At 44.1% G+C, this 20445-nt stretch overlaps 1 protein-coding gene across 4 annotated transcripts in view; it reads right to left on the bottom strand.

Annotated features, from left to right (window-relative positions):
• LOC123762620 (cell division cycle protein 23 homolog) overlaps positions 1-19062 on the bottom strand; it is a 44457-nt gene extending 25395 nt beyond the window's left edge. For 2 of the 4 annotated variants that reach the window (XM_045749234.2, XM_045749235.2), the window contains exons 1-5: positions 18870-19051; positions 15775-15918; positions 10993-11105; positions 3187-3280; positions 512-686 (exon numbers count right to left, since the gene is read on the bottom strand). In XM_045749234.2, coding sequence (XP_045605190.1) covers positions 512-686; positions 3187-3280; positions 10993-11105; positions 15775-15918; positions 18870-19045 — 702 coding nt within the window. In that variant the 5' untranslated portion in view covers positions 19046-19051. Of the gene's footprint in view, positions 1-511; positions 687-3186; positions 3281-10992; positions 11106-15774; positions 15919-18869 lie in introns of all 4 variants that reach the window. The other 2 variants (XM_069332403.1, XM_069332402.1) reach the window with 2 other exon arrangements.
• Positions 19063-20445: the final 1383 nt, after the last annotated feature.

The raw sequence follows: 20445 nt of genomic DNA, 5'->3' as shown, positions 1-20445 counted from the left end.
GAGGGAAGGCAGCCCTAGGCGCATGCAGCCCGAGTACTGAAGATAACTCCTGGCTCTCGCACCCACAGAAAACAAACACCACACACGAAGCACAGTGCTGTAGCAACACAGGAGGGGAGGCATCACAAAATATGAAACCACCAAAAACAAACAACATGCAGGAAGGCATGTTGATGCTCTCCCTTGCATCAAAGAGAATAGCATGATTGAGAGGCCAACATATTCTCCAAGGCCACAGTAAACTCATGCACATATGCATGGCCACTTTATTGGAATAAAAAATAATGCAAATTAAAATATGCAGTGGAAAATACAAATAATCATAGTAAATCATAGTATTGGGTATTAAATAGTATTAAATTGTAACATTTCAAATTCTCCCATTTGTATTCAGAACTGAAGAGATTAATCCACAGAAGTTAGTGATGCTTAAATTTTTTAATCACTAAAAATTAATAGAAAATGCCATTAGAAAATACCCTATAACTAAAAGCTTCTGAATTTCTCTGACCATTTCTCTGTCGGTGATGAGAGCTGCCAATTCCAACCAAGCCCCCCATTGTAAGGGTTGGATGTGCAAAGCCTGACACAGCACTTCCACAGACTGTCTAGTAAGGTCCAAGCGTTTCAGTACTACTCCATACAGCCACAGCAGCCAGGCATCCATGTCAGTTTCACCAACATCTCTGTACAGGAGCACACAATATAAAAATGACTAAATATTTATCTATCAATTGCACATATAACAATTAAGTAAAAAGTGAATGAATCTTTACAATGAAAAATCTTACCAAAATTGAATTGGTGCCTATACTGTACTACAATTCTCTACAAGCAAAGTAAAATAAAAAACCAGAGTTGAAAGTACAGTAATGAAACCCCATTTTCTGGGCGAGACCCCTTCGGCTCCCCATAGGTATCCAGGCTGATATGGATATATTAGACTTTGGCATCAGTCACATGCATGCTGTTTGTAGGCCTACCGGGGACCACGAGCCAGAACCTGGCCCCCTCAGAGAGGCACGAGGAGCAATGGCCTATGGAAAGAAACCCCTGTGTGGTTGGAAACATTCCATGTCTGCCATTGACTGGGTCAAGCACATAGAAAGGTAAGCGCCCCAAAACAAACCCCTATTCTGGTTAAAATATTGCTACTGAAAGCCGAACTAGTGGACAGAACTCCCAAATGGAAACGAGCAAACGAGCATGACGTTACCACATCACCACACCACTGTCTGCGCAATTCCCCCTCCCCGGGAGGGAAAAGGGGGAGCCCCAGACTCTTACACTGGCTATCCACCTTGCAGTTCTGAGGCTGGATGTAAAAAATCGTGAAAAGAAAGACTGTCGACTGGAGAGGGGGAGGGTTGCTGAGGAGCCTTTGGGTCTCACCCAGAAAATAGGGTTACATTACATTAAATGCTGATTTTCTGAGGGGAACCCCTTCAGCTTCCTGGACGTACTTACCCAAAGACAAAAACAAGAGGGACTTACCCGGAAGGCAGTCCGCACTTGCTCCTCAACTCGAAGTCGAGACAACTGACTGCAACCGCCGACTCAACGCGACACAGGCCCGACTAGGCCCAGGAACACTGACAAGGTAGCGAGCGGCCAGGAACCTGTTCAACCTCCAAAAACCCCGCACCCGAATGTCGCCGCTATGAGAAGTGACAACTAGCTGCATAGTACCCTGCGCCCCAACCAGTGACAAATACTACCCCCTACCCAAAGGCAAACAGGAGTGATAGAAACACCCCAGCTGATTCCAAGGGAGGCCAATCACCAAGCAGCAAATGACCTTACGGAGATAGCGTCTAAGGTGATTTGTGGAAAATGGCCACAAGGGCAGTACTTACTAGGCGCCTAGGGAAGGGAACCCTAGGCACATGCAGCCCGAGTACTTGTGAGATTACTCCTGGCTCACTCACCACCAAAGAACAGCGCCACCCCACAAGGCACAGAGCTGGAGAACAGAAAACAGGAGCCAGAGTCACACGACCGTTGAGGGGGAAGAGGGGGTTGCCCAGACAGTGACATGGTGACGTCATGCTCATTGCTCGTTTTCACTTGGGGAGTTCTGTCCACTAGTTCGGCTTTCAGTAGTAATATTTTAACCAGAATAGGGGGTTTGTTTTGGGGCGCTTACCATTCTGGGTGCCTGGCCCGGTCGATAGCAAACATGGAATGCTTTCAACCACACGTGGGTTTCCATAAACCATTGCTCCTCATGACTCTCCGGTAGGCCTAAGAACTCCATTCACATGAGTGATGCCAAAGTCTAATATATTCATTTCATCCTGGATATCTCTGGGGAGCCGAAGGGGCTCCCCACAGAAAAATATCCATCACAGAACTGGTAACAAAAACAATGCATACAAAATGTATTTTTATTATCTTGCACACTCATTTACCTCCATATTTTAATATGATAATGGTGACTCAAGGTAATAAAGTATATATACTGTATTATATTAAACAAATCCACAAGGGCAGCGATGAGGGTTTGAACCTACGTTCAGGATGATCCCAGACGCACCTTAGTCGATTGCGCCATGACATAGTAAAACAAATCCACCCTCGTGGATTTTTTCACTTGATGTATCACACTACTGTTATTTCTGTATATACTGTACTATATTACCACTGTCAGAATCGATGCACGCGAGAGACCGTCCATGAGGAGATTCAACATGCCCAAAATGAACTACAGTACCTGGAGAACCAAATGCAGATAAGCCAAAAGCTGGGTCATCAGTAAAGTCCAATTCCACAGGTGAAGAGGGATGACCTACACACACTGCAACCCTCCAACCCACACAGTTGAAGCAATGGGCCATTGGAGTACATTGCCATCACCCCCCCCCACCTCCCCACAGGAGGCTAATTCATCAAGGTACTAGACCAGACATACAGACTCATATATACAAACAGTACAGTATACTGTACTTCTGTCTCTTCTCCCTGAGAAGAGACAGAGAAGGAAAGTCGGTAGCCAGAAAGACAGACCAGAATCGGACTTCATTTGTGCTCGGTGTGGGATGGACTGCCACTCTCGGATTGGCCTCATCAGTCACACCAGACGATGCACGAGGATTGACAACTAGGGCGCAACTCCATAGTCTCCCGAGACTGAAGGATGCCTACTACTACAGTATACTGTACAGTATATGAAAAACATACAATTACCTGGATGTGGAGTTTGACGAGTGAAGAGCATAAATTTTGGACAGCTCCGTGTGCAGCTCCTTCAAGTAAATCCCTTTGTGTTGATCATTGGTAACTGCCAGCAAAGAAAATAATAAAATTCTTCATTTATGTAATTATGTTTGTCCAGTTCAATAGAAGTTTAATGCATAAATTCATACATTATTATTGCCTCATTTGTGTGTGATAAGAGACTTGGACAATTGTCCTACCCTTCAAGATAAACTGGATAAGATAAGTATAAAACAACACTTGCCAAATGGAATTCAAAGTGAAAAACCAGCATTGAATGTAATGCAGTGCCCTTTTGGGGGGGGGGGGTAGCCCCGGAGGCTCCCTGAAACTAACTACTGAACTGATATGTGCTTTATTAGTTTGGGGTCATCAGTCACGTGGAGTTCCAAGCCTGCCGGCGACCGCGAGCCAGAAGCTGGTCCCCTCAGAGGCACAGGGAGCGATGACGTATGAGCACTCTTAATGTAAAGTACTGTACTGGTATATCATATTCCGCCATCTACTGAGGCAGGAGCCCAGAAAGCTAGGCGAACCAAAAACAACTAGCTGGTAAAATGGGACCTAAAGCATGAAAGAGTAAAGAAACTCTTTCTCAATGAAAAGAAACATTTAAACTAGCATTCCCGCTTATTAGTGGAACTCCCCCCCTTCCCTTCCCCGACAAGGGGAAGGAGTCGATCCAGGCGCCTCCACAGTCTACCCCTCCAATATGAAGTCAGATGGAAACTGCCGACAGGAGAGAGGGGTGGGGGAAGGTGTCAGGGAGGCTCCGGGGCTACCTCCAGAAAATGGCATCTCGTTACATTTAATGCTGGTTTTCTGGGGCAGCCCAATCAGCTCCCTGAAACTAACTACCCACGGAGAAGGAAAAACAGGGACTTACCCGAGAGTCAGCAGCACCACAGGGCTCAAGGCGAAGAAGTGACCGACGCCGCGACAGACGTCCCAATGTCACACAAGGCTGCAAAGGCCCCAGAACATTCACGAGATATCTGGTGGCAAGGACCCTGTTCAACCTCCAAAACGGCTGCTCCCAAATGTCGCCCTAAGACATGTTACCAAAAACAGTGGCGAGCACTGCATACTTCCGCACATCTTGGGAACAAGGGTAGATCACAGGCTGGCTGGACTTCATGACACTGCGAACAACCTGAGATACACGAGCCCTGGAATAAGGAATCAGGGAACCAGGGAAACTGGATTCACCCAAAGAGCATCCACCATCACAAAACCAATGTCCCATAGGTAGCGGCATAAAGCCACCTCTAACACGTGATACACCCCCGGCCTAACCAACTAAGCATCCACCATTACCGCTTCGGAAGCCCGTCATCTCATTCTTCACCAGAAAAAAAGGAGAAGGTTGTAACTGAACAAAACGACCACCTGGACCAAAGGAACAGAACCCCCGGTGCCGTCTCCAACCCGAGCCCAAGAAGTGAAGGACAACAAAAATAAAGCCTTCCTAAAACAATCACTAACTGGAGGGTTCACCACAAAACAAGGAGACGAAAGAAAAGAAAGAACCAGGTCCAAAGACCAGGAAGACTAGGGCAGCATATGAGCAGGCCGGAGGTGAAAAAAACCAGCGTTGAATGTAATGAAACCCCATTTTCTGGGTGAGACCCGGAGGCTCCCTGGAGCTATCCAGGCTGATATGCTAATATCAAACTTTGGCATCAGTCATGTATATAGAGTTCTTTGGGCCTACCGGGGACCACGGCCAGAACCTGGCCCCCTCAGATAGGCCAGGGAAGCAATGGCCTATAGAAGCCCCCTTGTGGTTGGAAGCATCCTATGTTTGCCATCGACCGGGTCAGGCACCCAGAAAGGCAAGCTTCCCAAAACAAACCCCTATTCTGGTGAAAATATTGCTACCAAAAGCCGAACAAGTGGATAGAACTCCCCTAAACGAAACTAGCAGTCTGTGCAGCTCCCCCTCCCCGGGAGGGGAAAAGAGGAGCCCTAGACCCCAAACACTGGCTATTCACCCTTAGTTCTTAGGCTGGATGTTAAAACACGCGAAAAACCGCCGACCAGAGGGAGGGATGCCAGGGAGCCTCCGGGTCTCACCCAGAAAATGGCGTTTCATTACATTCAACGCTGGTTTTCTGGGGGAGCTCATTCGGCTCCCCGAAGCTAACTACCCACAGAGGAAAAACGTACGGACTTACCCGGGAGGCAGTCGCTGCTCGCTCCTCAACTCGAAGTCGAGACAACCGGCTGCATCCGCCGACCCAATGCGATACAGGCCCGACTAGGCCCAGGAACGTTCACTAGGTAACGAGCAGCCAGGACCCTGTTCGACTGCCAAAAGCCCCGTGCCCAAATGTTAGCCCACGGCATGTTGCCGAAGACGGCGGCAAGAGCAGCAAACTCACGAACGTCATGAGTATAGGGATAGACCGCAGGCTGGCTAGCCTTAATAACTGCGGAGACCCGCACATGCGAACAGGGAAGAAAGGAAACCGGATCAACCCAAAGCGCGTCCACGAACACAGAAGTCGTAGCGTGCAAATAATGGCAAAGAGTCGCAACCAGACACAAAACATGATGCCCCCCCCGGCGTGACGAAACAAGTATCGACAACCCAAGGACCCCTCCGGAAAGTAGCAGTCTCATTCCTCGCCAAAAAAGAAGGAGACGGCTACAAACGAACAAAACCATCACGAAGACCGAAGGAGCAGAAACCCCTGTGCCGGAGGAGAGCATGAAGCTCCCCAACCCAACCCCCAGAGGCCAATGCCAACAGAAAAAGAACCTTGGAGAAACAATCCTGAACCAAAGGGGCCACAACAAACCGAGGAGAAGAAAGAAAAGTGAGCACTCTGTCCAAAGACCAGGATGGCTCAGGCGGCGCATGAGCAGTCCGGAGGTGAAACAATGCATGAGAAAGCTGGCGAAACGGCGCAGAAGTAACATCAGTACCAAACATAAGCTGAAGCGGCTCCGCCAGAGCCGCACGATGTGAGGCGACAATGTTAGGCATAAGTTGACTGTCTTGGAACAACCAAGAGAGAAAGGACAACACGACCCTAACAGAAAGCGAAGTACAACAACGAAGACAAGAAGAAACGGAAGGACCACCTGGAAACTTCATACTGCCGCCGAGACAAAGCCCGCAGGTGGGACACTAACAAAGAAGCCACCTGATCACCATAGAGATGATGATAAACTCGAGTCAAAAATACCATATGCGAAGACTCGAGAAGATCGAACCAGCCACGTGACGTTCCGGTCTGATCTGCTGGAAGAGGCGGAGCTGCGGGAAAACCTCTGGGTTCAGAAACTGAGGAAGTAGCGCCTGAAACCACGGCTGGCCCAGCCGCCATGGAGCCAAGAGGACAACTTTCCGCTGGTAAGTCTCCAAGCAAGGCAGAACCTGGAGCAACAGCTGAACCGGGGGAGAGATACAGGAACCCCCACCTCGACCAGTCCTGCCAAAAGGCATCGACCCCAACGACCTCGTAGTCGGGGGAAGGGTGCCACATACAGGGGGAAGGCGCTACAACCACGCCGACGGAAAGAGGTCCATCTCGGGGCGACCGAACATCTGGCAAAGCCAACTGAAGGAGTCGGCGTCGACCGTCCATTCCGTGGAGAAGGGAACGAAACGAGACAGGCCATCGGCCAAGACTTTGGACTAGGGAACGCACTTCTGCGGACCCCGAGAGGAAGAGCGAGGAATAGAGAAGGACAGCAGCAGGAAGAGGGGAAGTAGAAAGAGGGGGCAGCAAGCAAGGGAAGCAAGGGCAGCAACCGAGAGGGAAGCGGGGGCCAAAGAAACCTCCATAGCAGGAACAGGGGGCGCAACCACGAAGCCCTCAAACGGAGTGAATCCTGAACGTCAAGTGAAGAGAATCCTGTCACGCTAGGGTAGTACTTATGGAGCATCCAGGGAAGGGTACCCTAGGAGCATGCATCTTCAAGTACAAAAACACCTAGTAACCACACACAGCTGATACAGCCACACAGGGCAAAATCCAGAACAGGAACTTGAGGCCAGAGGTGACCAGTAGCCACCAACACATCAGAACGAGAACCGAGATGGAGGACGGACGGCTCCCTCTTCCCCCTTATCGGGGGGATGGGGGGGAAGGGTATGCTAATGAGCGGGGGTACTAGTTGAGGACAAGGTTTGCTAGTTTCTTTTCTTTCTGCAGGAGTTTCTTTGCTTCTTCTGGCTGTGGGTAGCAATTTACCAGCTAGCTGTTTGTTTTGATTCACCTATCTTTCTGGGTATCCCCCCAGTCGATGGCGGAAGATGACATACTTTAAATGTAAAGTGCTCATACACCACTGCTCCCTGCACTTCTCTGAGGGAACCAGGTTCTGGCTTGTGGTTCCTGGTAGGCTTAAGAGCTCCTGTGACTGATGGCCCCAAACTAATATATCATATCAGCTCAGATAGCTTCAGGGAGCCTACGGGGCTCCCCTAAAAACAATACAGGACTGTATCTGTATAGTAATTATACATTTCCTATATCCACTGAAAGCACACAACCTACTAGGCATTTCATCACTGCCAGTGTGAAACATCAGACTCCTTTTTAGAACCCTAACCTGCTAATGTTTGGGTCTGTCTTTAACCCTGAAGTAGGTGGAATGGTTTAATTGCTGTTTTTCACACAGCTTCTAATACGTTAGGATGAAAACACTACAAATGAATTTTTAATTTGATGCTCTTCTAGGTGTACATTTACCAGAACCACTAAAACTTAATTTTTGCAACAAATGCTTTTTCACAAATCAACAACACCTTCTGACACGCATTGTTAATTTTTCATGGGGTGCTGCTTTCACTTATATCCTGAAAAAACAGGTTAGTCAAATTATTATGTGAAATAGGAAATTAACATTTATATTGAAACATTAAATTTATTAGGAAGTGGAGTTGGTACAATTTTACCGACTGACTCCATTAACCACTGAACTGCTCTGCATTAAAATATGACACCCCCGTGGTGTGCCGAAAATAAATTCTTTCCAAAAAATTACTCTCTCTTATATTGTTAAAATGCAGTCTGTAATCACGGGAAACTAAAAAAAATATTGTGACATACTTTAGCCGTGATCGAGCTAGCAAGTTGAGCAAATTATGGGCCCCTGACTGATGGAACGCTCGTTGGTCACTTGGCCCAGCTACCCTGTGGAGCGGCAGTTGCCTCGAATATAATGTTTCACAATTATTTTTATGTTTCTCATTTGTTTCTTCTCTGGTTTTTTGCTGTAATATTATTCAAAAGTGTGTAATTTATGGAATTTATATGGTTCAATATGTGGAATATCTATATATGCTCAAGATTATGGGGCTCATATATGTGATTGTATCCACTCGAATTAACGGCCTCTTATTTTCCGATATGCCGGTTCCATCGACCAATTTGGGAGACCGGTATCTGGAGCCTCATATACCGGTCTGGCGGTCGATATAACTGTACGTCGGTATTGGGTTTGTTTTGGCAGCGGCGGGCCCTCACATGGCAAACAGGCCACCGACCTCAATCGTCCAGAGTCGTAAATTAAATCTTAACTTTCTTTTAAAAGATACGGTTTAATAAAGCAAATTCTAAATTATTCTTAATAAAATATTTTGAAGCCATTGTTATTAAGCAAAATTTTTTGGTTTCTTATTAAATACCTTTTATAGTATAGGCATTAGGTATTTTTTTTCCAAGGACTTGAATGTACTGTGTCGGACTATGTATCCTCATTGTTTACTATAGACTTGTGCGGGTTGCTTCAATTTTGAAGAACAATGTCTAAGAACGTTAGCCAGAGATAATCAGATTCAGACAAAAATTGACAAATTCATGATTTCAACAGTCCATGAAAAATCTTCGTCTATAAGCCATGCTGCATCCACTGGGTATTCAGCAAGTTGTGCAGCATCCACCGGCAACGAATGCTTTACAAGCCATGCTGCACCTGCTGATGCTGAATTCCTATCAACAAGTCGTGCAGCATCTACTAACTATGATATAAAATATGATTGAAATGCATATACATTAGTGCAAAAAGTGTTGATAGAGAACAGTATTGTAAGTGTTAATTAATAACTAAGCCTTGACAAAAAGATATACTGTGCACAGTGTAATTACAGAAATAAGTTTCAATTGTACAAGTGTATTACAGCCATTAGTCAACTTACTTTTTATTAACCACCGTGCTGCGCCGAGTTTATTGTGAAATTCCCCGTGCGCATGAATTAAAGTGTTCCCAAAATATTCTTTTTTCTTCATAAAATAATAAATTCCCTTCCCTGAACATGTCTATGTAAAAATAAATACCAAATTCCACTTACTTTGGCTGTGGGGACGTGGACAGGGTGCGCTGTGACATCATCAGGGCCTGGTCGCCTATGCATGAATCGCCCAGACACGGTCGCGTGGGTTATTTAAGCACCAGGTGTTGCCACAAATATATTTTCAATTATTTGTTCTATTTCCAATGTGGTTTTATTTGTTTTTTTTTATTGTATATGATGCATATTTGTGTCCTTTACAATATGTATACAGTAGAACATTCATAATGTTTTATGGAACTGTGATACATGTGTCAGTACTGTAATGTGTCCACAATAAATGTTTAGTTGCAATATTACTTTTTAAAAATTCACTAAAATTACAATATGTACAGTTTCACACACTATTTACACAGTAACACACTGTATTACACACTCAGTACTTCGGAAATGAGTAATAATCAATGAAGTAGTCCATGGTGCAGAGCGCGACTTCACTCTCGTTGCACCAGGTACAGATAAATTTTCGCTTCCCGTTTCTTCATTATGCGTGCTTGCAAATAACGCACTCACGTACACCCTTGTCTTTAGTACTTGTAGTTTGTATGTAGCCAATCTTGTAAAGCTTAAGGTAGTATTGAAAAGATTATAGGAAAAGATCAATTTGTAAGGTAGTCTTGAAAAGATCGCTTTGTATGGTCCCACACAGGAAGAGATTCAGCTTGCCTCAAAGAGTGTCCGTCAGTCAGGATGAGATTCAGGTATTCTTGAAAATATCTATGGAAAACAGCACCATGAAAGCTGCTAACACTACTTGTATCAGATGCATCATCACTGAATGCAGAAAACGATTCATCTATGTATCATCTAAATAAATTTTGGAGATAGCATAGGATTGTAAGGGTGACGCTCAGAAATACAACTGGATACACTCGCTGTATCGTCCTCATAGGTGCTGTATCACTTGCATCTGATCTTTGTGTTATGTCCTTATTACGCCTAGCTTCACCAATATTATGACTCTTATGTTCTTCAAACAATAAGGTTTGAATTTCACCAACAGAGCATTATCTTTCAACACCGCGTTGGACAGGTCTTTGGGAGCCAGAGGCGCGTGCGCCACCCATGGTTGCTCACTCGGAACTAACCCAGCCAGCAACCCTAGGGCATTCTGAGAATTTTTTCCAAGATGGCTGCCTATCACTGGGGGTCCTAAGAGTCCATTTTGTATACAACCAACCTCGCACACATTTAGAATGGGTACGAAAAAATCAAAATTTTCTCAGTTGGCGCAGTTTCCCACCGACCGAGAATACTCGGTTGGCGCAGTTAAGTGGTTAAAGTGCAGTGTATTACTCCCACGTGAATTAGTAGTAGGCCTAGCTGTTATGTGCAGTGCAGTGGTTAACCAAAGAAGTACTTCTAACTCTAACTCCACAACTTCAACTCCAAAGCCCTGCCTTTAATACAGTGTGCAGTACTTTGGATGCAAATACAGTACTGTATTACAAAGTCATAGCTTATCCTACCAAGTGCGTCAACAATGTCATCATTCTTTTTCTTCTCGCCTGAAAGATATCTTGAGTAGAGATGAAGAAATCGCCCGAGGTCCGTGGTGCAATGTTCAGTGAAGTAAGCACATCTGTTATCAAAACCAGAGCAAAGAAAATTGAATTAAAATATGTAAACTACCAATACAATATTTGTAAAAAAAATTAAAAGCTCACATCACAAGTCTAATTTTCTTGTAAAATTAATAAATGGGTATTGTACATACGGGGCACCTCGGTTTACGAATTTAATCCGTTCCTGAAGATGGTTTGTAACCCGAAAATTCGTAAACCAAAGCAAATTTCCCCATAAGAAATAATGGGAAATGAATTAATCCGTTCCCGACTCCCCAAAAAATTTTCTTCAAAGTAAACTTTATACCTAATTCACCCAAATCTTCACTACTAGAGTATGTACAAGTTATTACTTACCCGTGCTGATGACTTCTGTTGGCATATGAAGACAGTGAGGAGAGGAGGAGAGGTGTTAGTGTTTGGAAGGGGAGATCCCTTCCATTATAATATCAGGCAGTGATGACTTCTCTGGGGTACACACACTGGCACATTTTGCTTGCATACCACTAGGACCTGCTTCTGGCTCACTGCATGATTTTCTTATTGTTTTTCTTGAAGATTGTTTTTTCCTTCTTTGTAACACTTGTCTGTAGTGAGACCTCACATTGTTATTAATACGATAAATGCAACGGCCTGCTATAGTTTTATCTGGGCGATTCTTTTCAGCAAAACTTTGCACTTCTTCCCATACTGCACACATTTTCTTAATTAATGATGAAGGGACATCCTCTACTGCCTCCTCCTCTTTCCCTCAAGATTTGTTAAACTGCCTAGCTAGTTCAACAACACGTGTACCATTTTCATGTTTACGAATGATCTCTTGTTTTTCCTCTATGGTCATTCTCACATGTGTTTTCTTGCCTTGAACCTTACCACTGGCTTTCTTGGGACCCATGGCGAGATATATAATAACTATTATGTTCAAATAGCCAAAAATCTGAAAAGAAACTGTAAATCCTTGCAAAGAATTCAGGCAGGATGGTCACTAGGCAGGAGGCACTGATAAACTGAGGCGCGATCGCCGTGCCACCACGTGCTTGGTCAACCATATGCGTATCAACAAACTCGTATCCCGAGGTAAAGTTTGTAACCCGATTCAAATTTTTCAAAGAAATCGGGCTCATAACCCGAAAAGTTCGTAAACAGGGGCATTCGTAAACCGAGGTACCACTGGGAATAGTGCTCAACGAGGTGGCGGATGACTTGGCCAAACGTGCCACATCAAAACCACAAATTGACATTGAATGTGAATTCACAATGAGACAAATAAGAAGCAAAATCAGAAATATTCAGGCACAGGCAGGAGTGGAGAGGAGAGGGATAATGTATGAGAGAAGTCTAACCATGCAACACTACATGTATGTGAGTCAAAACACCCTTTTCACTTATGGTAAAAGGAGAAATGCTTGGAGTGACTCTGTGTACATGCGGCTCAGGCTTTGGTACAAATATTACTGGGAATATGGGATAGGCGTTCATGATAATGACACGAAGTGTAAACTATGTGGTATGTTAAGGTCTCACACCCTTGCCCATTATGTTCTTGATTGTCCGTTGATTAATGTGTATAGAAACACTGAGATAAGGACTGTTCCTGAGCAAATAGCCTGGATGTGTCACAAAGGAAAGGTTGATGATATTCTTGAGAGATATAAGAATTTTGCACCAAGACTGTAATATTTTGTTGAATTATCCATATAACTAGGTCATAAAAGTATTTGTGTACGTCTGATACCATACCACTTGTGAAGGAGGAAATGTACATGTTTATCTCTCAGAATGTTTGGTAACAGGTTTATTGTTTGTGATGTGTGTCTATGTATGTACTAACACATTGTACTGAACAGGGTGAGAATAGCTTGAGCTACCTCATCCCTTTGTGTGTATTTTACCTCAATAAACTTATTTCAATTTCAATTTCAATTTCAACTGTACTGTATATCAAGACATATTTTCATGTCTACAAAACATACTTTGAGCATTCAAAAAGTTCTTTTCTGAGCAACTTAATCTGCCTCTCACAAAGGTATAATAATGCATTGTGCATAAGGATCAATGGACAGTCAAGCAAGATATATTGTAAATGTGGCACCACAGATAAATGACCTACAGCAATCCTTGCAGGAGCATTTTAAACCATTTAGGAATCACTGAAATCAGTGTTAGTAGGCAGAAATAATTCACGTTATGACTCGCCAAGCTCCAATAATTTTACCATCTCATTAGCAATGAGAAGCTCTCATTAGCCTAATAACCAACCCCCAACAAATGCCTGCTTCTCTTCACCTCGCCAAATGGCAGCCCAACTATAACTCAGGTCCAACACACTCCTACAAACCTCACACACTTGTGTTCAAATAAATGATAGACAAATTGGTATCACTGCCCAGCTGCAAACTGAAGAAGGCTGCAAACAGAAAAACAACCACCTGGACCTAACGAATACAACCCCTGGCATCGGAGGAGAGCATGAAACTCCCCCACCAGAACTCCAGAGGCCAAGGCCAACAAAAACAAGGCCATACAAAAGCAATTCTAAACCGAACGGGCCACAACAAAATGATGAGAAGAAAGAAAAGAAACAACTCAATCTAAAGACCAAGAAGGCTTAGGCAGTACAAGAGCAAGCAGGAGATGAAAAAACGACACAAGAAATTTTGTGGAACGGAGCAAAAGAAACATCCACCCTAAACACAAGCTGTTGTGGCTTCGCCAACGCCTTGCAATAAGAAGCGGCTATTAGATATGAGATACTGATCTAGAAAAAGCCAAGAGAGAAAGGACAAAACAACCTAGTCCAAACCCCAACGCCCGAATGTTTGAATGGATATAAATTCACTAGAATGCATCCAGTGTAGGATGACAAAATTAATCCCCAAAATTAGAAACCTGTCATATGAAGAAAGATTAACATGCTTAAATTTTATTCTCTATAAAGGGGAAGAATTAGAGGTGACATGATAGAGGTGTACAAGTGGATGAATGGACATAAAGGGGTTATCTTGAGATGATTTCGGGGCTTTAGTGTCCCCGCAGCCCGGTCCTCGACCAGGCCTCCACCCCCAGGAAGCAGCCCGTGACAGCTGACTAACACCCAGGTACCTATTTTACTGCTAGGTAACAGGGGCATAGGGTGAAAGAAACTCTGCCCATTGTTTCTTGCCGGCGCTCGGGATCGAACCCGGGACCACAGGATCACAAGTCCAGTGTGCTGTCCGCTCGGCCGACCGGCTCCTCAATTATTATATTATTATATAATATTAATAGGGGATATTAATAGGGTATTAAAAATATCAACACAAGACAGAACACGAAAGAATGGGTATAAATTGTTTAAGTTTAGATTTAGGAAAGACATGGGTAAATATTGGTTCGGTAACAGGGTTGTTGATTTGTGGAACCAATTACCATGTAACTTGGTGGAGGTGGAGTCCCTCGATTGTTTCAAACGTGGGTTGGACATATGAGTGGGATTGGGTGCTTATAAATAGGGTCTGCCTTGTATGGATCAATATGCATTCTGCAGTCACCTTTATTCTTATGTTCTTAAAATCGACAAAAACCGACAAAGAGAAAAACAATGAGGGAAAGACCGCCAAGAAACTTCGTACTGTCAAAGTGAAGAAGACCGTAGGTGGGATACCATCAAAGAAGCCACCTGATCACCATATAAATGGCAATACACACGCATCAGAAAGACCAAATGCGTAGTGGGGAGCAGTAAGGCGAACCAGCAAGGTACCTCACTGTCCCGACTTGCTGAAAGAAGCAGAGCCATGGAAAAATGCCTGGGTTCGGACACCGAGCAAGCAGTACCTGAAACCAAGACTGGGCCAGTCACCATGGAGTAAGGAGAAGAACCTTTCCACGATAGGATTCCAAGCGAGCTAGAGCTTGGAGCAACAGCTAGACAGAGGATACGAGATACAGGAACACCTATCTTGACCAGTCCTGCCGAAAAGCATCTACTGCGACGGCCTCGCAGTCGGGGAATGGCGTTACGTACTATGGGAGATGCCAAGACCACGCAGATTCAAAAAGGTCCATCTCCGTGCACCCATACATTCTGCTAAGCCAAAGGAAGGAAGCGGTGTTGACTGTCCACTCCGTGGAGAAAGGAATGAAGTGTGACAGGCTGTCTGCCAGAATGTTGGACACTCCCTGAATGGAACAGCGCAGTTAGCTAAACCGAGAATTCCGCAAAAGAGCTACCTGAAGTGACTAGCCCTAATGAACCACAGGGGAGCAGTTCGAATGGAGCCAGATCAAAGAGCTCCAAGGAGGCCGAATCCATCGCAGCACTTGCCACACTGCTGCAAACTCCCGCACAGTGCTGTGAGCCCGACGTAAGGCCAGCCCCCAATGTCCTTGGCCGGACTGGTGAGCACTGGCCAGAAAGCCCCAACCAAGAGATGGAGCAAAAAGGGACTCCCCCCCCCAAAAAAAAAAAAAAATTAATGTACAATATTTCAAGCATTGATGTTCAAGCCAAAACACTAGCAAAGATATTTAATAGGTTACAAAATCAACACCTTTTAAAGACATTAAATCAAAGAAAATGAAAATTGTTTCTGGGACTTATTACTCAATAATACTGAATACATTTAAAATACATTTCTAACTTTTTATTAAAGTACTATGGTTCCTGCCTAGAGTATGACTACAGTAAGCTTATGTGCATAGTACCTGTCATACTCCTTTAGGTCAAAGTAGGACTTGGCCAGATGGTAATGATCAAGTTCATCCCCAAGAAGGTCATAAAGGGATGGAAGACTCGGCAGCTGTTCATCAAGCTGCACATCACGGACACATACTAGAAGTTCGCTAAGCCTGTAGCAGCAACAGAACAATGGACATTGTATATTAGTTCTATAACAGGGGTTATAGAATCCCGAACTAAAACCTGCAATATTTTAAATGCTATTAATAAATAAAAACACTACTATAATGTACAGTACCTGTACTGGATTTATGTATATGTATACATATGACTATGAATACATATGTATGTGTGTGTATATGACTGTGAATATGTATGTATGTTTATGAATGTACTACAGAATATGTACATACATAAACATACATTTGCCTACAATGGAAAGGCATTTGCCTTTCCATTGGAGACATTCGGCACTGTGGAGAGGGGGGAGGGGGTACCTGCTGCATGGGTAACAGCTTCTTCCCCGTATCATCCTACCCAGGCTCTGCGCCCTGGAGAGGCCACTCTAGACTATCAACCAGAGCACAACTCCATAGTCTCCCGAGACTGATGGATGCCTACTATTACTTATATGTACGTGTTTGTGTTTATATATATACAGTGGGGCCTCGACTTACGATGGTAATCCCAGATGGCTCCCAGAGAGGTATCTTAAGTCAAAACGAATTTTCCCATAAAAAATACTGTAATGGGAATTGAATTAATCCATTTCACACTCCCAAAAAAATGAACTTCAAAGTAAATTTTATACTTAATTCACCCAAATCTTTAATATTAAAGTACTGTATGTACAAGTTATTGCTTACCTTTATTGATGACTTTTGTTGGCGTATGGAAGACTGTGAGGACTCACCTAGTTGTGCTTGCGGGGGTTGAGCTCTGGCTCTTTGGTCTTGCCTCTCAACTGTCAAACAACTATGTACAGGTTCCTGAGCCTACTGGGCTCTATCATATCTACACTTGAAGCTGTGTATGGAGTCAGCCTCCACCACATCACTTCCTAATGCATTCCATTTCTCTACTATTCTGACACTGAAAAAAATTTTATAACGTCCCTATGGCTCATTTGGGCACTCAATTTCCACCTGTGTCCCCTAGTGCGTGTGCCCCTTGTGCTAAATAACCTGTCTTTATCTACTCTATCAATTCCTCTGAGAATCTTGTATGTGGTGATCATGTCCCCTTTAATTCTTGTCTCCCAGTGACGTGAGGTTTAATTCTCGTAGTCTCTCCTCGTAGCTCATACCTCTCAGTTCGAGTACTTGTCTGGTGGCAAACCTTTGAACCTTTTCCAGTTTAATCTTATGCTTGACTAGATGTGGACTCCATGCTGGAGTCGCATACTCCAGGATTGGTCTGACATATGTGGTATACAAAGTTCTGAACGATTCCTTACACAAGTTTCTAAAAGCCGTTCTTATGTTAGCCAACCTGGCATGTGCCGCTGATGTTATCCTCTTAGCATGAGCTTCAGGGGACAGGTCTGGCATGATATCAACCCCAGGTCTCTCTCTCTCTCTCAGACTCTTGAAGTATTTCATCTCCCAAATGATACCTTGTATCTGGTCTCCTGCTCCCTACACCTATCATCATTATATTGCATTTGCTTGGGTTAAACTCTAACAACCATTTGTTCGACCATTCCTGCAGCTTGTCCAGGTCTTCTTGAAGCCTCAAGCTGTCCTCCTCTGTCTTAATCCTTCTCATAATTTTGGCATTGTCAGCAAACATTGAGAGGAATGAGTTTATACCCTCTGGGAGATCATTTACGTATATCAGAAACAGGATAGGTCCGAGTACAGAGCCCTGTGGGGACTCCGCCTTTTCAACGCCAAAGGCGTGGTTTCAACGCCTTTTGACCATGTCGTAGCTCAGTCGATTAAGGCAGCGTCTGGGATGCTCTCGGATGCAGGTTCGAATCCTCGTCACGGCCCTTGTGGATTTGTGCATTTGATGCATCACGCAATTGTGATTTCTGTGTGTAATGATCACCATGGAGTTTCCCAATCTACTCTGCTTGTAACTTGAGTATTGTTAATTCTTAGGTTAACTGATTGGTGGACTTCTAACCAAACAAAAACATAAAACATTTTATCAATGTTAAGGATGTTTGTTAGCAGACAGCCACAGTTGGATTTAAGTTCAGTATTCACTGTGTCATTTAGAATAAGTGGGTTAGCATTTGAGAAAAATGAAGGTTGTGTCATCAGCAAATAGATTTGGCTTCAGGTGTTGCAGATGTTGAGTGGCATTAGGAAGATCATTGATGTAAATGAGAAAACAGAGTGGACCATGAATACTACCCTGTAGAACACCAATGTTAATTCGCAGTGTGGGAAAAGTAGCGTCGTTCACCAAGGTAAGAATGCAAGTATTGAAGCCAGTAATCACTGACTCACTAGTGTTGTAGTTTGAGAAGTTTAGTGTGGTTAAAGGTGTCAAAAAGTCTTATGCAGGTCAACAAATAGAGCTGCATGTATCAAGCATGTTAATTAAAGCATCATTGGTGCTTTTATAAGGTGTGAAGCTACACTGATAAGAACTAAGTATTGTGGAATGAGCCTCATTTATATTGCCTGCCAGCAGGGGCACTTCCCTCCTACCTTCCAGATTATACCTGGCGGTGATTGGCTTCACCACCCCTAAGGCAGTAGGACTCCAGCAGAAGACAACTGCAACTCCTAGAGACCACAACTCACTTGTGCACCCTCTCTACTTTGGGACTATTTACCTTTCTTGCCAGTCATCCACCTATCTACTCATTTACTTCAGAAGCAGTGTTGCTACCTACAAGACCCCCAGAAATCTCCAGACTCAAAGTGAGCCTCTTTGTCTTCCTTAGCCTTAACCACCTTATGTAGGAGTTGCCATTAACTTCTAGTGAGGTAGTACTTCTATGTTTATCTAGGTATGAGTAAAGCTGTGTGTACATTAGTTTTCAAATAATTTGGCAAAGGTGGGCTGGATTGAAATTGGTCTAAATAAATTATTTTAGCGACATCACCACTTTCATAGAGTGAGATTACTCTATCCTTTTTTAAGATTATCTGGGAAGGCTCACCACTTGGTGGTTTGCAGGAGTCCCCGCTGATAGCACTGCTCCCTGGCCACCACAAGGTCCTTCTTCACCTCACGCATGAAGTCCAGGTCCCTCAGGGGCGATGTCGACCTCCTATCCATTACCTCGCCGAACCTGCCAGCTGACTTGTCACACAGACCCTCGTAGCCCGCCATCATCCGTTTGTAAACATGCAGCGGGGCTACGGACCCAAGAAAACAATCAAGACTACGAGCTTAATGAATAGATAAATTTATAAACAAAATATAAACTTACATGAATTCCCCTGAGCACCACCATCCATCTAATGGCTTCGACGAAGACAGGAATTCACAGGCTCGTCAAAGGTTCCCCCTATTTATCCTGAGGATTTTTCCAACTGGATTCTTAAATGAAACGCGAGCGCTCCGCGAGCGTTCCGCGAGCGCTATGTCATGGGTTCGTATCCTGGCCGGGGAGGATTTACTGGGCGCAATTCCTTAACTGTAGCCTCTGTTTAACGCAACAGTAAAATGTGTACTTGGATGAAAAAACGATTCTTCGCGGCAGGGGATCGTATTCCAGGGACCATAGGATTAAGGACTTGCCCGAAACGCTACGCGTACTAGTGGCTGTACAAGAATGTAACAACTCTTGTATATATCTCAAAAAAAAAAAAAAAAAAAAAAAAAAAAAAAAAAACGAAAAGCTGTGCGTATTAGTGGCTTTAGGCATAGTTTTTACCTTGTTTATTTAGTTATTTGTTTATTTATTGGCTATAAAAAGGCCCAAATGAATCTACCTGCGGGCCTCTAATACTCTAGTGACCTCAGTGAGAACAGGAAGCTGGCGGCTGTTCAAAATTCCAGATGAATTTTCAGGTCCATTTGTCCTGATGATTTTTGCAAGCTGGATTTTAAAGTTCAGCAGAGTTTTGGTATTTACGGCTTTGGCGGGTAGGCCGTTCCATGGGTTTTTACCTAAATTTACCCGAGGGCTATTAACACTAGTGGCCTCGACGAGGAAAGGAAGTTTCATAGGTTTATAACCCTGTGGGTGAAAAAGCATCTCCTGTTCTCAGTCCCACATTGTGGCTTGTCTAACTTAAAACCGTTGCTCCTTGTCTGTATTACATCTGACCTTTTGAAGAAATTGTCGGGATCAACATCCTCCAAATTACACACAGAAATCACAATAGCGTTATGCATCAAATGAACAAATCCCCAAGGGCCGTGACGAGGGTTCGAACCTACGTCCGAGAACATCCCGGACGCTGCCTTAATCGACTGAGCTACGACATGGTAAAATAATTGCAACCAGAAGTTATACTGACCTTACTTAGACCCTGTAGCCTCTCCGAGAGACAAACCAGGATTTTACGCAATTCCCCCGTGTACTCGAGCTCTGTCAATAGGCCGTTCTACCTCTTCGCCCTTACTTCATTACACACAGAAATCACAATAGCCATTGCAATAGCCAATCTCGTCTCATCACATTCCCAAGCTGTGTGAGTGCCCCGACCACATAGGTCACCCCACTTGCAACAAAGACGTACAGACTCAAACATCTATGGTTCAGGGCCCACCTGCACCATGTTGCA

Source organism: Procambarus clarkii, chromosome 27, assembly GCF_040958095.1.
Source record: "Procambarus clarkii isolate CNS0578487 chromosome 27, FALCON_Pclarkii_2.0, whole genome shotgun sequence".
NCBI classification, from domain to species: Eukaryota; Metazoa; Arthropoda; class Malacostraca; order Decapoda; family Cambaridae; genus Procambarus; species Procambarus clarkii.
This window is presented reverse-complemented; position numbering and strand designations above follow the sequence as displayed.